At 46.8% G+C, this 17411-nt stretch overlaps 1 protein-coding gene across 1 annotated transcript in view; it reads right to left on the bottom strand.

The window, feature by feature from the left end:
• Nucleotides 1–2203: 2203 nt before the first annotated feature.
• LOC143786182 (uncharacterized) overlaps nt 2204–17411 on the bottom strand; it is a 113552-nt gene continuing 98344 nt past the window's right edge. Inside the window, exons 7-8 of the mRNA XM_077275470.1 lie at nt 9212–9310; nt 2204–3985 (exon numbers count right to left, since the gene is read on the bottom strand). Of these exons, the coding sequence (XP_077131585.1) occupies nt 2412–3985; nt 9212–9310 (1673 nt within the window). The 3' untranslated portion in view covers nt 2204–2411. The remainder of the gene's footprint in view (nt 3986–9211; nt 9311–17411) is intronic.

The raw sequence follows: 17411 nt of genomic DNA, 5'->3' as shown, positions 1-17411 counted from the left end.
CCTGGATCCTGGATGAAGGTATTTTTGACCATTCCTCTTTACAAAATAATTCCAGTTCAGTTAAGTTTGATGGTCGCCGAGCATGGACAGCCCTCTTCAAATGATCCCACAGATGTTCAATGATATTCAGGTCTGGGGACTGGGATGGCCATTCCAGAACAGTGTAATTGTTCCTCTGCATGAATGCCTGAGTAGATTTGGAGCAGTGTTTTGGATCATTGTCTTGTTGAAAGATCCATCCCCTGCATAACTTCAACTTTGTCACTGATTCATGAACATTATTGTCAAGAATCTGCTGATACTGAGAGGAATCCATGCGTCCCTCAACTTTAACAAGATTCACAGTGACGGCATTGGCCACACAGCCCCAAAGCATGATGGAACCTCCACCAAATTTTACTGTGGGTAGCAAGTGTTTTTCTTGGAATGCTGTGTTTTTTTTGCCGCCATGCATAACGAATTTTTGTATGACCAAACAACTCAATCTTGGTTTCATCAGTCCACAGGACCTTCTTCCAAAAATAAATTGGCTTCTCCAAATGTGCTTTTGCATACCTCAGCCGACTCTGTTTGTGGCGTGCTTGCAGAAACGGCTTCTTTCGCATCACTCTCCCATACAGCTTCTCCTTGTGCAAAGTGCGTTGTATAGTTGACCGATGGACAGTGACACCATCTGCAGCAAGTTGATGCTGCAGCTCTCTGGAGGTGGTCTGAGGATTGTCCTTGACTGATCTCACCATTCTTCTCTGCCTTTCTGATGTTTTTCTTGGCCTGCCACTTCTGGCCTTAACAAGAACTGTACCTGTGTTCTTCCATTTCCTTACTATGTTCCTCACAGTGGAAATTGACAGGTTAAATCTCTTAGACAGCTTTTTTATCCTTCCCCTGAACAACTATGTTGAATAATCTTTGTTTTCAGATCATTTGACAGTTGTTTTGAGGAGCCCACGATGCCACTCTTCAGAGGAGATTCAAACAGGAGAACAACTTGCAAGTGGCCACTTTAAGTAGCTTTTCTCATGATTGCATACACCTGGCTATGAAGTTCAAAGCTCAATGAGGTTACAAAACCAAAAAAAGTGCTTTAGTAAGTCAGTAAAAAGTAGGTAGGAGTATTTAAAACAAGAAAATGATAAGGGTGCCCATACTTATGCACCTGTCAAATTTTGTTTGAATGCAGATTGCACATTTTCTGTTAGTACAATAAACCTCATTTCAAGGCAGAAACATTACTGTGTCCAACAGTTATTAGATATATGAAAACTGAAATAGCCGTTGCAAAAAAAACAATTTTTATAAAACATTAAGCTTAAGATTAATAGGGGTGCCCAAACTTTTTCATATAACTGTATTAGTTTGTGATCGGTTTCTGAAAAATAATAATAATAATAATAATTTTTATTTATATAGCGCCAACATATTCCGCAGCGCTTTACAACTTATAGAGGGGACTTGTACAGACAATAGACCTTACAGCATAACAGAAATCACAGTTCAAAATAGATACCAGGAGGAATGAGGGCCCTGCTCGCAAGCTTACAAACTATGAGGAAAAGGGGAGACACAAGAGGTGGATGGTAACAATTGCTTTAGTTATTTGAAAACTTTATGGGTCACAAAATATGTTGACATAAACCCCACAGCCTCTCATGCACAGTATAATGGTTGTCTCCTCAACCCCCTCACATGCTATGATACAGGCCCCCAAAAATTTGATGGTGGTCCCTATACAGTATGATTGTAGTCCCTACAGCCTCCCACAAAGAAAATGAAGACTCTCACCACACACAGGATGGTGGTGTCCCCCACAGCCCACCAACAACTTATGCTGGATCCCACAGTATGATGTTCTAACACTGCCCTCCTACACAGTATGAAAACCCACAATTTTTAATTCCAGTAATTTCATTTTACGTTCTTATGAAGCACCTAAAGGGTTAAACTTCCTGAAAGCTGTTTCGTATACTTTGTGGGTGCAATTTTTAAAATGATATTCCATCAGTGGAATTTCCAATATATAGGCCCCTCAAAATCACTTCACAAATGAATAGGTTCCTATATACACTTTGAAAATAATAAAAACTTTCTACTAACCTTTTAACCCTTCTGACTAAGGAAAGAATTATGCTAACATAGTAGAAACAAGGTAAATGTTACTTATTTATGTTTGTCTAGTATAAGTATGTGGTGTGCAGGTATACATATTCAGTATAAGTATAATTATGTTTAATTTTTCATTTTTTTGGTCAAATTTCTAGAAGGCAAAACATTGATTTAAATGTATTACTAACATAAAGTACAATGTGTCGGGAAAAAAACTCGAATAACTGGGATATGTAGAAAAATTCCATTGTTATTACCACAAAAAGTAACATGTCAGATTTGAAACATTTTGCTAGTTCACTAAGGCGTTAAAGTGGTGTCTTCCCACTGTGAGTTCTCTGATGTATAACAAGTTGTGATTTCTTAGTAAAACATTTCCCACATTCTGAACATGAAAATGGCTTCTCTCCTGTATGAATTCTTTGATGTGTAACAAGAGATGATTTATCTGTGAAAAATTTCCCACATTCTGAGCATGAGAATGGCTTCTCTCCAGTGTGAATTCTCTCATGTCTAACAAGTTGTGATTTCATAGTAAACCATTTCCCACATTCTGAGCATGAAAATGGCTTCTCTCCTGTGTGAGTTCTCTCATGGGTAACCAGAGATGATTTGTCTGTAAAACATTTCCCACATTCTGAGCAAGAAAAAGGCTTCTCTCCTGTGTGAATTCTCTCATGTACAGTAAGAATAGATTTTTTAGTAAAACATTTCTCACATTTTGAACATGGAAATGGCTTCTCTCCTGTGTGATTTTTCTGATGTGTAACAAGAGATGATTTATCTGTAAAACATTTCTCACATTCTGAGCATGAAAATAGCTTCTCGCCTGTGTGAATACCCTTATGTTTAACAAGATTTGATTTATTTGTAAAACATTTCTCACATTCTGAACATGAATATGGCTTCTCTCCTGTGTGAATTTTCTGATGTGTAGCAAGATGTGATTTATCTGTAAAACATTTTCCACATTCTGAACATAAAAATGGTTTCTCTCCTGTGTGAATTTTCTCATGTAAAACAAGATGATTTTTCTTAGTAAAACATTTCCCACATTCTGAACATGAAAATGGCTTCTCTCCTGTATGAATTCTCTGATGGGTAACAAGATTTGATTTATATGTAAAACATTTCTCACATTCTGAACATGAAAATGTCTTCTCTTCTTTGTGAATTCTCTGATGTGTAACAAGAATTGATTTATCTGTAAAACATTTCTCACATTCTGGACATGAAAATGGCTTCTCTCCTGTGTGAATTCTTTCATGTATAATAAGATGAGATTTCTTAGTAAAACATTTCTCACATTCTGAACATTGAAATGGCTTCTCTCCTGTATGTGATCTCTCATGCACAACAAGATTTGATTTAAATGCAAAACATTTATCACATTCTGAACATGAAAATGGCTTCTCTCCTGTGTGAAGTCTCTCATGTGTAATAAGATGAGATTTGTTAATAAAACTTTTCCCACATTCTGAACATGAAAATGGCTTCTCTCCAGTGTGGGATCTCTCATGTAGAACAAGTCTTGATTTGTAAGCAAAACATTTCCCACATTCTGAACATGATAATGGCTTTACTCCTATGTGAGATCTCCTATGTTCAGCAAGTTTTGATTTATCTATAAAACATTTCTTAAATTCTGAGCATGAAATAGGCTCTTTTATTGAGGGCGCTCTTTGATCTTCCACATTTCTTCTATGACTTTTATTTTGCTTAACAGTCTGTGATGAAATATAAGAGAGTTTTTTGCTATAAAGGGCTGAGGGTGTATCTGAGATATTGCCATGATCTTCATATGCATCTTGTTTGATGCTACAATCATCTGCTTTATAATCTGGATATATCAGATGTCCTTCGGAGCTGCTGGTATATTCATCTGCCAAGAATAAAACTGATTTATTTTTTTAACAAAATAAACGTAAAAATTATATTCATCTAAATATGAAAATTAAAAATGTAAGAAAAAGTAAAAAATTCCATGCAATCTGTAAGGTATGTACAGCGTACTATGAATAACTAATTAAAGTGTCATTTACATGATGTGATGATTGAACAAATAATCAATTGTAATGTTCCTTCCCAATCATTGCCCAGTACAAATGTCAAACGTCAAAAAATAAACGTTTATCATTGATCGCATATTTTATAAAAAATAAAACTTATTGTCGGCAGTGAATTCCTTCTGAAAATAAAAAATCTGCAATAATAATACATGCATGAGAGAACGGAAACAAACCATCATTGCTACATCAAAAGAAAGCTAATACAGTATTTTTCCGACTATAAGACGCACTTTTTTTCCTCCAAATTTGGGAGGAAAGTGTGGGTGCGTCTTATAGTATGGAGATAGCATGTGGAGAGGGGGGCAGCAGCGAGTGGGATCGCACTGTTATCCCACTTCAGGTTGTCCCCGCTGCCCGGAATCAGCTGCTGTGGAAACCACATGGCCCCGATGATTAAGTGCAGTGAATATTCATTAGCGGCTCCCCGCCCACCGATCAGCTGAGCTGTGAGCCAGGAGCAGCAAATGAATACTGCACTTAAGCAGGGACACACAGTTTCCCCAGCACTGATTCTGGGGAGAATCTGTGTGTCCGGGGGAGGAGGAGGCAGCAGCAGGGGCCAGGAGATCGCTGTCTACCTGCCTGTGCTGGATGCTGAGCTGTCTGGTGCACAGGGAGGACCTGTGTGATGTCAGAAGTGGGCGGGCTGGAGCATCACATGGCAGCTCAGAGCCCTCCCTCTTCTGACATCATCACAGGTCCTTCAGACTCCCACCTAGAATCTGCAGCTTCCTCTTATGTCCTGCGCTGTGGAAAGGCAACAACAACAGGGAGGGCTCTGTGTGTGCAGCCATGGGATGCTCCAGCTTTTACCTCACCACAGGCTGGCTGCCACAATTAAGAGGTCAGTCTTTACAAAACACAATAAAGCACTCTGCCACTCCTTTGGTGAACTATAACTCCCAGCATGATCTGCAGGACATGCTGGGAGTTATAGTTCTCCCATGGGATTTTAAAGCAGCACTCCAGTGTTATTTTGCAGTGCTGGAGTGGTGCTTTCACTATAAGCCCTGTGCACCCATTCTTAGGGCTCATTTCCACATGCGAGGCACACGTCCGTATCTCGCATGTGGAAACCAAGCTGTGGAGCCGGCACTCCAGAGCGGAGCGTGCGGCCGCATAGGAACACATGGAGCTGCACAGCTCCGCTCCAAAGTGCCGGCGCCAGAGCTTGGTTTCCACATGCGAGATACGGACGTGTGCCTCGCATGTGGAAATGAGCCCTTATACTCACCCTCCAGCGTCTTCATATCGTACTTCAGACACCACACTGGTCCCGCAGCTTCCAACATAATAACATACTATTATATATAATAACACCACATATAATAGTATGTTATTTATGTTATTAAATATTTTACCACATTTTTTTTGCTTCAAATATTTTTTTCCCTATTTTCCACCTCTAAAACCTGGGTGCGCCTTATAGTCCGGTGCGTCCTATAGTCCGAAAAATACGGTAAGCCCCAATCAAGTTCCTATATCATCAATCAGTCATATTCTTCCTGCAGCCGCTCGCTTTCAGTCTTCAGGGGAAATAGACGGTTGTAGCAATCATCCCTCTCTGAGCAGTGACTGTTAGGGTATGTGCACACGCTGCGGACTGGTGTGCGGATTTTTCCGCACTGATTTTGATAAATCCGCAGGGCAAAAACACTGCATTTTTGCTGCGGATTTTCCGCGTTTTTTGTGCGGATTCTTCTGCGGTTTTACACCTGCGGTTTTTTAATATGGAGCAGGTGTAAAATCGCTGCGGATTCCGCACAAGGAATTGACATGCTGCGGAAAATAAACAGCAGCGTTTCCGCGCGTTTTTTTCCGCAGCATGTGCACAGCGGTTTTTGTTTTCCATAGGTTAACATGGTACTGTACACTGCATGGAAAACTGCTGCGGATCCGCAGCAAAAACCGCAACGTGTGCACCTGGCCTTACAGCTCTCTGCACTGCCTCAATGACTGGAAGGAAGTGGCTACAGAGAAAATATAACTTACAGCAACTCTTCCAGTAAAAAGCTGAACATGATTTAAATATTTACCCTCAGATCACTATATCTGCAGGGAGTGTTTTTGTAGCCTTCCGGTTCTTTTTAAGGGTCCATTTACACAAGCAGATATTGGCTTGTAACGAGCACTGATTGATGATATTTGACTATCTTTCTTCTCTCTCCCCACAGAGAATAGATTAATTCTAAGTCAAACAATTATGGCTAAGGAGGATTTGGGAGACAGCAGGCAGCTCCTTAAAGAGGGGTGGAGCCGTACGGTGTCTATTAGGAAGTCATGGCATTAGTGCAATTATATGGTTGGATAAGCCCAGGCATTTTTTTTAATTTCACTCCTGGCTGTGACTATTAGGCAATTAACTTTAAAACATTTTTATTTGTTTATTTTATGCTCTGTCTGGTTCAGTATATCAAATATGTTACTTAGGTTATATTTAAATAACCAGAGTCATGATGGATATTATATAAAACACTAAACGAGATACCATTTACCATGATATTTGTTACTAGATGGTGGCCCGATTCTAACGCATCGGGTATTCTAGAATATGTATGTCCACGTAGTGTATTGCCCAGCCACGTAGTATATTGCCCAGCCACATAGTATATTGCCCAGTGACGTAGTATATTGCCCAGTTACATTGTATATTGCCCAGTGACGTAGTATACAGCACAGAACCACATAGTATATTGCCCAGTTATGTAGTACATTGCCTAGTGACGTAGTATACAGCACAGAGCCACGTAGTATATTGCACAGCCCATGTAGTATATTGCCCAGCCACATAGTATATTGCCCAGTTACGTAGTATATTGCCCAGTTACATTGTATATTGCCAAGTGACGTAGTATACAGCACATTGCCACATAGTATATTGCCCAGTTACGTAGTATATTGCCCAGTGATGTAGTATACAGCACAAAGCCACGTAGTATATTGGCCAGTCATGTAGTATATTGCCCAGCTACGTAGTATATTGCCCAGCCACGTATGACACAGGTTAAAAAAATAAAAAATAAACATATACTCACCTTCCGCAGGCGCGTTGTAGCTCTGTCGCCTGTGTGGGGTGCAGGCGACAGCTTCCGGTCCCAGGGTGTGATGACGTAGCGGTCACGTGACCGTGTCGCGGTCACGTGACCGTGTCGCGGTCACGTGACCGTGACGTCACGGCAGGTCCTTGTCGCGCAGGACCTGTGATGACATCACGGTCACATGACCGTGTAGTGGTCACATGACAGTGACGTCACGGCAGGTCCTTTCCGCGCAGGCGCGCAGGACTTGTGATGACGTCGCGGTCACATGACCGTGACATCATGGCAGGTCCTTCTGCCATACCATCCATGCCACCGGAACGTTCCGCTTGCATCCCGAGGAGCGGGAAAGGCGGCGTAGGTGAGTATATAATCATTTTTTTTTATTATTATTATTTTTGACATTAGATGTTTTTACTATTGACGCTGCATAGGCTGCATCAATAGTAAAAAACGTGGTCACACAGGGTTAATAGCAGCGGTAACGGAGTGCGTTACCCGCGGCATAACGTGGTCCGTTACCGCCGTCATTAACCCTGTGTGAGCGGTGACCGGAGGGGTGTATGCGGGCGCTGGGCAGTGAGTGCGGGGAGTAAGGAGCGGCCATTTTCTTCCGGACTGTGCGCGTCGCTGATTGGTCATGGGCGTTTTGCCACGACCAATCAGCGACTTGGATTCCATGACAGAGGCCGCGACCAATGAATATCCATGACAGACAGAAAGACAGAAGTGACCCTTAGACAATTATATAGTAGATGTGTCATTGATGATGATCTACTATCTCAATCTATTCTTAAAGGGGTTGTCCCACGAACAAAGTACCTTTTAGTTATTTTTTAATAACTAACCCTTGACTCTGCCCTGTCCTTCAAACCGCACATCTAAGCTCTTTCCACCTCCTGTCGCCTCCAACTCAAAAATATCTCCAGAATCCGTCCTTTCCTCAACCGTCAATCTACTAAAATGCTTGTGCATGCCCTCATCATCTCCCGCCTCGACTACTGCAACATCCATTTCTGTGGCCTCCCTGCTAACACCCTTGCACCTCTCCAGTCCATCCTTAACTCTGCTGCCCGACTAATTCATCTCTCCCCTTGCTACTCCTCCGCTTCCCCCCTCTGCAAATCTCTTCACTGGCTCCCATTCCCTCAGCGTATCCAGTTCAAACTACTAATACTGACCTACAAAGCCATCCATAACCTGTCTCCTCCATGTATCTCTGAACTAATCTCCCGATATCTTCCCTCACGCAATCTCCGGTCCTCCCAAGACCTCCTTCTCTCCTCCACACTTATCCACTCCTCACCCAACCGTCTCCAGGACTTCTCCAGAATATCCCCCATCCTCTGGAATTCTTTGCCCCAGCACATTCGACTATCAACCACATTCGGATCCTTCAGACGGAACCTGAAATTCCCACCTCTTCAGGAAAGCCTACAGCCTGCACTGACCTTGCTGCCTCCTCACCACTACCGAAGCTACCACTTCACCAATGCCGGAGCTCCTACAACCCTCAACCTATTGTCTCCATCCCCACCATCCTGTAGAATGTAAGCCCGCAAGGGCAGGGTCCTCGCCCCTCTGTATCAGCCTGTAATTGTTAGTTTGCTTACTGTAAGCGATATCTGTAATTTGTATGTAACCCATTCTCATGTACAGCACCATGGAATCAGTGGTGCTATATAAATAAATAATAATAATAATTTTTTAAGACATCCAATTGTGAAAGTTATTATTATTCCAAGATCTATTAATTAAGGTGTACTTTGTGGGAAAAAGCCTTTAAATCCATGTTGTAGATGCACAGCCGATGTTATCACACACAGCGCTATCACATTGTCAGTCATATATAAACTGCATTTTCGGTTAATGAGGGAATCTATGGCAAAACAAACTGAAAGAACACATGACATAAAACCTATAGCCAAGATCTGTCCGGTTCGGTGAATGAGGAGAATGTGACTTATTTATTTAGTTGTAACTCCTCATTGGGGTGATTACCTGTAGGAGCTTCCTCTTTGCACCTCTCATCTCCCCACACAATGTTTTCATCTTTCTCCATTATGGCTTCAGGATTATTCTTCAGGTTTTTGCCTGAATTTCAAAACTGTGAAATAATAATTTAAAAGTCACACACAGAAGGTAAACTCGCATGGAATGTTCTAGATGGACGCTTGTACTACAAGCTCGTGTGACACCTGCGCCACTAACCGATGCCGACATCACCACCTCCTATATCACCAGTATCAAATCACTGACAAACAGATTTTGCTCAAGAATATCCCTGTATTTCGCACCATCCATCTTCCGCTTAACTTGGATCATTTTCTAAGTCCCTGCTGCCAAAAAACATCCCTACATAACACTCTATCATTACTCCATTACTAAAAAACCCACCCTTGACCCATCATGCGCAAACAACTACAGACCGGTCTCCAATCTACCCTTCATCTCAAAACTCCTGGAGCGCCTAGTCTACTCCCGCCTTACCCGTTACCTCTCCACTCATTCCCTCCTAGACCCTTCACAGTCCGGGTTCCGCCCCCTACATTCAACAGAAACTGCACTCATCAAGGTGACCAATGACCTTCTGACAGCAAAATGTAACGGTGACCACTCTCTGCTCATTCTCCTCGATCTTTCTGCAGCTTTCGACACTGTTGACCACCCTCTCCTACTCTCTAGGCTCCAGTCACTAGGCATTAAGGACACTGCTCTCTCCTGGTTCTCTTCCTATCTTTCTGAACGCTCCTTCAGTGTTCTGTTCTCCGGCTCCACTTCATCTCCTCTTCCTCTCACTGTCGGGGTACCTCAGGGCTGAGTCCTTGGCCCCCTTCTCTTCTCCCTCTACACGGCCCCAATTGGACAGACCATCAGCAGATTTGGCTTTCAGTACCATCTTTACGCTGATGACACACAACTATACACGTCAGCCCCTGACCTTACCCCCGCTGTACTACAGAACGCCACTGACTGTCTGTCTGCAGTCTCTAACATCATGTCCGCTCTCTATCTGAAGCTCAACCTCTCCAAAACTGAACTTCTTCTTCTCCCGCCTTCTACTAACCTCCCTAAATCTGACATTTCCCTCTCCGTGGGTGGCACCATAATAACACCTAGGCAGCAGGCACGCTGTCTGGGTGTCATGTTTGACTCCGATCTCTCCTTCACCTCCCACATACAATCTCTTGCCCGCTCATGCCGCTTACACCTAAAGGCCCCGTCTCACTAAGCGATTTACCAACGATCACGACCAGCGATACGACCTGGCCGTGATCGTTGGTAAGTCGTTGTGTGGTCGCTGGGGAGCTGTCACACAGACAGCTCTCTCCAGCGACCAACGATCAGGGGAACGACTTCGGCATCGTTGAAACTGTCTTCAACGATGCCGAAGTCCCCCTGCAGCACCCGGGTAACCAGGGTAAACATTGGGTTACTAAGCGCAGGGCCGCGCTTAGTAACCCGATGTTTACCCTGGTTACCAAAAAAAACAAACACTACATACTCGCCTTTCGGTGTCCAGGTCCCTTGCCGTCTGCTTCCTGCTCTGACTGAGATCCGGCCGTACAGCGAGAGCAGAGCGCAGCGGTGACGTCACTGCTGTGCTCTCACTTCTCACTGTACGGCCGGCAGTCAGTGAGAGCAGGAAGCAGACGGCAAGGGACCTGACGGACATCAGAAGGCGAGTATGTATTGTTTTGTTTTTTTTACATTTACGCTGGTAACCAGGGTAAACATCGGGTTACTAAGCGCGGCCCTGCGCTTAGTAACCCGATGTTTACCCTGGTTACCAGTGAAGACATCGCTGGATCGGTGTCACACACACCGATTCAGCGATGTCAGCGGGGCCTCAACGACCAAAAAAAGGTCCAGGCCATTCCGACACGACCAGCGATCTCGCAGCAGGGGCCTGATCGCTGGTACGTGTCACACATAGCGAGATCGCTATGGAGGTCGCTGTTGCGTCACAAAACTTGTGACTCAGCAGCGATCTCGCTAGCGATCTCGCTATGTGAGACGGGGCCTTAAAGAACATCTCTAGAATCCGCCCTTTTCTCACTATGGAGACAACAAAAACTCTCACTGTCGCCCTAATCCACTCCCGCCTGGACTACTGCAACTCTCTTTTAATTGGCCATCCCCCTCACGCGACTTTCCCCTCTCCAGTCCATCTTTAATGCGGCAGCCAGGGTCGTCCATCTGGCTAATCGTTACTCGGACGTGTCCGCTCTTCGCCAGTCATTACACTGGCTGCCCATTCATTACAGGATACAATTCAAAGTACTTGTTCTCACCCACAAAGCTCTCCACAGTGCGGCACCCCCTTACATCTCCTCTCTCATTTCTGTCTATCGGCCTAGCCGACCGCTGCGCTCTGCAAACGACTTTCGACTAACCTCTGCACTAATCCGTACCTCCCACTCCCGACTCCAAGACTTCTCCCGTGCTGCGCCAATCCTCTGGAATGCTCTACCCCAAGATATTAGGACCATCCACAACTTGCATAGCTTTAGGCGCTCACTCAAAACTCATTTGTTCAGAGCGGCCTATCACGTTCCCTAATCAGTCATTTTATGTTTGTGTGTGTGTAGCCCATTCACTATCTCCATCTATCCCCCACCCCCTGAAGATGGCTGGACCATCATTGTAAATACATCATTGTAAATACACACCTGTACTTTGTATCTCCCCACCTCATTGTAGATTGTAAGCTCTCACGAGCAGGGTCGTCTTATTTTGCTTTATTACTGTATTGTTAACATTGTTATCTATGACTGTTGTTTGAAACTGTTAAACTGTAAAGCGCTGCGGAATATGTTGGCGCTATATAAATAAAGATTATTATTATTATTATTATTATTATGTGGACAATCCAATAAACCATTACATTTTTTTACAGGAACTATTGTGATATTTTCCTTTGAGTATCGCATCTGGTAAGAAGTCCTGAATAAATAAATGTACAAGGAACATGTATATGTAACAGTTGTATTTTGGGGGTACATGCTAATTTTTTTTTTAGTGGAGTCAGAAGCAATTTCACAATTTGTTTTCTTTTTTTACGGTGCTCGCTTGTGATATAAATGTGATGTTAGAGGAATTATCTGGCCCTTTTTTATATTTACATGCATTTCAGTACGGTCTCCAGATATTCCGCTCTAAGGCTACGTTCACATTTGCGTTGTGCGCCGCAGCGTCGTCGCCGCAACGCACAACGCAAACAAAAACGCAGTTGCGTTTTGAACAAAAAACGCAGCGTTTTGCGCCGCATGCGCCCCCCCAAAGTCTATACAATGTTTTGCATTTTTTATTGGAAACGCATGCGTCGTACAACGCACCACGACGCAAGTACTTGCGTTGTCTGCGTTGTCAATACAAGTGAATAGGAAAAAAAGCGCATCGACGACGCAAACACGACGCATGCGTTTTTTAAAAAGTCAGCGCCGCAAAAAAAATGCAACATGTTGCGTTTGCCGCGCCCTGACAGGTGCGCCCTAACGCCGCATGCGGCGTACAACGCACCAAAACGCATGTACATGCGGCGCCATGCGGCCCCAATGTTAAAGATAGGGCCGCACGACGCATGCGTTTTGTTGCGGCGACGACGCTGCGGCGCACAACGCAAATGTGAACGTAGCCTTATATGTCAGGTCATTGTCAGGATCACCCTCCTTGAAGTTGGTGTGACCTGTGGATGTGACCACGACCAGAACGCCCATTCTGACTAATAGGATTACAACACTAAGGTATAACTCAAGCTGACAAATAACCACCGAGCCTTCAGTGACCCCATCACTTCTCCACACAACAAGGCTTAGCACATGGACTTGTTTCAGAACAGAAGACAGAACTTATTACATGGCGTCTAATATAATGAGAACAGTCCCAATGCTTAATAAATACCAAAAGTAGATAACAAATGACATTCAGTAAAAAGTTACAAACAAACCAGAAACCTAACACTCACGTTTTGTGTATAGTGTCCAGAGTAATTCTCTATTCATCCCTTATCTACAAATGGATATTAATTAGTCCTGGCCTTTATTATAACAGGGACATTGGCCAGAGAACCAATAACAATGTTATATTATTACAGCCTTCCCTACAGTATTGCGATCGGGACTCTAGTGGGCGACAGCTGTATAAAACGTAATAACTACTCATATACAGCAGTGTCCCAATATATGGTCAGAATGTGGGTGCATGTTAATTATTTCTACATTTGAAATCTTATAAACCTAAATAAAAGTTAATTTTTATTGTCGTCACTGTTTCCTCTTTACTAATCTAATTCTGCTTTGCTTGAAAACTGCTGTTCACATAATTCTGCATCGTGCGGTCCAAAAAATCATTAATGTTATAGATATGATATCACAGAGCACAATCCCACCGACATTCAGATTTACCTCATGTCTCTCTCTTTCTTACCTCCTGTCTCCCATCTTCCCTCTCACTTCTTTCTTCCCTCTTTCCTTCTTCCTGGCTGACTCTGGCTCCGCCCCTCCCTGTAGCCCCGCCCCTACCATGTGACCCCACAGGCTGCTAGCTGTGAGGCGTCCTGTCTCCTCTGCTGACTGCAGGCTGTGGTGATTCCTGCTACACTGCACCAAATACTCAGCAGTGAAGGACACTCCCTTCAGGAGACTCTCCGATCTCTTCCCAGATTTCAGCTCCATGAAAGACGAAGAGAAAACATATTTCCTGCTGGGGGGGCTGAACGGCACAATGCTCTGTCGGGGGCTCTGCATGGCACCGAGCGCTGTCTGTCGGGGGGCTGAACGGCGCCATGCTTTGTCTGTCAGGGGGGCTCTGCATGGCACCGAGCGCTGTCTATCAAGGGTCTGCACCGAGCTTCTGTTGCTGTAGGATTGTGCGGCCTCTGAGAGACACCTCCCCCACACACACCGTCCCCTCCAGCTACTCACAGACTCTGCTGCACTGTAATCCTAAACTTCATCCTTTCTCATCCTGTTGCAATCACCCAGAATAGGAGGAGAGGAGACATCACACACGTGACCAGACCCACATTTACTGCTGTCCTAACATGAGCTTGCACTATACTAGGTTTTCACGGCAAATTTCAGTAACTGCTCCCTCTAGTGTTTAAAATTAGAAATATCAAACATTTTGATATTATTTCATATTTTACTCAATTAAAAACTATATATTTTTCATTTTTTTTTAAATTGTTGAAGCATATTTTATGGCACCTTCTCTTTAATTGCTACAAATAAAACTGATATTTTGGAGTGAGATAATATTAACAACTAGATGGGTATTTCCTGAAGGAACTACAGATAGTGCTTTGGAATGGTGCCCGGGCTGCCCCTGCAAGACTTTCACACTTGGGTGCCCCTCAGGCGCTGGTTTGGTAGTTGTAGCTCCTCAGGGTTGAGGCCACTCTGGGTCTGATTTGGTGGGCGGGGTCACTTTGGGTCCGATTTGGTGGGCGGGGGTCACTCTGGGACCAATTTGGTGGGCGGAGCCACTCTGGGTCCGATTTGGTGGGCGGGGCACCTCAGGGACCGATTTGGTGGACGGGGTCACTCAGGGTCCGATTTGGTGGACGGGGTCACTCAGGGTCCAATTTGGTGGATGGGGTCACTCAGGGTCCGATTTGGTGGATGGGGTCACTCAGGGTCAGATTTGGTGGAGGGGGTCACTCAGGGTCCGATTTGGTGGACAGGGTCACTCTGGGTTCGATTTGGTGGGCCGGGTCACTGGGTCCGATTTGGTGGGCTGGGTCACTGGGTCCAATTTGGTGGGCGGGGTCACTCTGGGTCCGATTTGGTGGTCGGAGCCACTCTGGGTCCGATTTGGTGGGCGGGGCACCTCAGGGACCGATTTGGTGGGCGGGGCACCTCAGGGACCGATTAGGTGGGCGGGGTCACTCAGGGTCCAATTTGGTGGGCGGGGTCACTCGGTCCGATTTGGTGGGCGGAGCCACTCTGGGTCCGATTTGGTGGGCGGGGCACCTCAGGGACCGATTAGGTGGGCGGGGTCACTCTGGGTCCGATTTGGTGGGCGGAGCCACTCTGGGTCCGATTTGGTGGGCGGGGTCACTCTGGGACCGATTTGGTGGGTGGAGCCACTCTGGGTCCGATTTGGTGGGCGGGGCACGTCAGGGACCAATTTGGTGGGCGGGGTCACTCAGGAACCAAATTGGTGGGCGGGGTCACTCAGGGTCCGATTTGGTGGGCGGGGTCACTCAGGGTCCGATTTGGTGGGCGGGGTCACTCAGGGTCCGATTTGGTGGGTGGGGTCACTCAGGGTTTGAATTGGTGGGCCGGGTCACTTTGGGTCCGATTTGGTGGGCGGGGTCACTCTGGGTCCGATTTGGTGGGCGGGGTCACTCTGGGTCCGATTTGGTGGGCGGGGTCACTCTGGGTCCGATTTGGTGGGCGGGGTCACTCTGGGTCCGATTTGGTGGCCCGGGTCACTCTGGGTCCGATTTGGTGGGCGGGGTCACTCAGGGTCCAATTTAGTGGGCGGGGTAACTCTGGGTCCGATTTGGTGGGCGGGGTCACTCTGGGTCCGATTTGGTGGGCGGGGTCACTCTGGGTCCGATTTGGTGGGCGGGGTCACTCTGGGTCCGATTTGGTGGGCTGGGCACCTCAGGGACCGATTAGGTGGGCGGGGCCACTCTGGGTCCGATTTGGTGGGCGGGGTCACTTTGGGTCCGATTTGGTGGGCTGGGCACCTCAGGGACCGATTAGGTGGGCGGGGCCACTCTGGGACCGATTTGGTGGGCGGGGTCACTTTGGGTCCGATTTAGTGGGCGGGGCACCTCAGGGTCCGATTAGGTGGGCGGGGCCACTCTGGGTCCGATTTGGTGGGCGGGGTCCCTCTGGGTCCGATTTAGTGGGCGGTGCACCTCAGGGTCCAATTTAGTGGGCGGCGCCACTCTGGGTCCGATTTGGCGGGCGGCGCCACTCTGGGTCCGATTTGGCGGGTGGCGCCACCCTGGGTCCGATTTGGTGGGCGGTGCCACTCTGTCCGATTTGGCGGGCGGTGCCACTCTGGGTCCAAATTGGCGGGCGGCGCCACCCAGGGTCCGATTTGGCGGGCGCGGTCACTCTGGGTTCGATTTGGCAGGCGGGGTCACTCTGGGTCCGATTTGGTGGGCGGGGTCACTCTGGGTCCGATTTGGCGGGCGGCGCCACTCTGGGTCCGATTTGGCGGGCGGCGCCACTCTGTTGCCCCAGCAAGACTTTCACACTTGGGTGCCCCTCAGGCGCTGGTTTGGTAGTTGTAGCCACTCTGGGTCCGATTTGGCGGGCGGCGCCACTCGGGGTCCGATTTGGCAGGCGGCGCCACTCTGGGTCCGATTTGGCAGGCGGTGCCACTCTGGGTCCGATTTGGCTGGCGGCGCCACTCTGGGTCCGATTTGGCTGGCGGCGCCACTCTGGGTCCGATTTGGCGGGCGGCGCCACTCTGGGTCCGATTTGGCGGGCGGCGCCACTCTGGGTCCGATTTGGCGGGCGGCGCCACTCTGGGTCCGATTTGGCGGGCGGCGCCACTCTGGGTCCGATTTGGCGGGCGGTGCCACTCTGGGTCCGATTTGGCGGGCGGCGCCACTCAGTCCGATTTGGCGGGCGGTGCCACTCTGGGTCCGATTTGGCGGGCGGCACCACTCTGGGTCCGATTTGGCGGGCGGCGCCACTCTGGGTCCGATTTGGTGGGCGGCGCCACTCTGGGTCCGATTTGGCGGGCGGCGCCACTCTGGGTCCGATTTGGCGGGCGGCGCCACTCTGGGTCCGATTTGGTGGGCGGAGTCACTTCGGGTCCAATTTGGTGGGCGGGGCCACTTGGGGTCCGATTTGGTGGGCGGGGTCACTCTGGGTCCGATTTGGTGGGCGAGGCCACTAGGGGTCCGATTTGGTGGGCTGCGCACCTCGGGATCCGATTTGGTGGGCGGGTCAATTTAAGAGTTGATATTATCTGGCAAAACTGTGTCTTGGTAGAGTTCGTAGGCGTTGGCATAGTAACTGAGTCTGACTGCACATATCAATGAGCTAATCAGCCAGGTGGCAGTTGACAGTTATGTTGAACTTGCCTCAGAAACCAGGCCATTATACCCTATGAGGAAATTTCCCTATTGAAACGCATTAAGACAATGCTTTCCAATGAGGGGAAAACAATTTTCAAACGCAAATTGCGCCAAAACTACAAATCCGATCGACACGAAAAATAGTTAGCA

The sequence above is a fragment of the Ranitomeya variabilis genome, chromosome 7 (assembly GCF_051348905.1).
Source record: "Ranitomeya variabilis isolate aRanVar5 chromosome 7, aRanVar5.hap1, whole genome shotgun sequence".
Classification (NCBI taxonomy): Eukaryota; Metazoa; Chordata; class Amphibia; order Anura; family Dendrobatidae; genus Ranitomeya; species Ranitomeya variabilis.
This window is presented reverse-complemented; position numbering and strand designations above follow the sequence as displayed.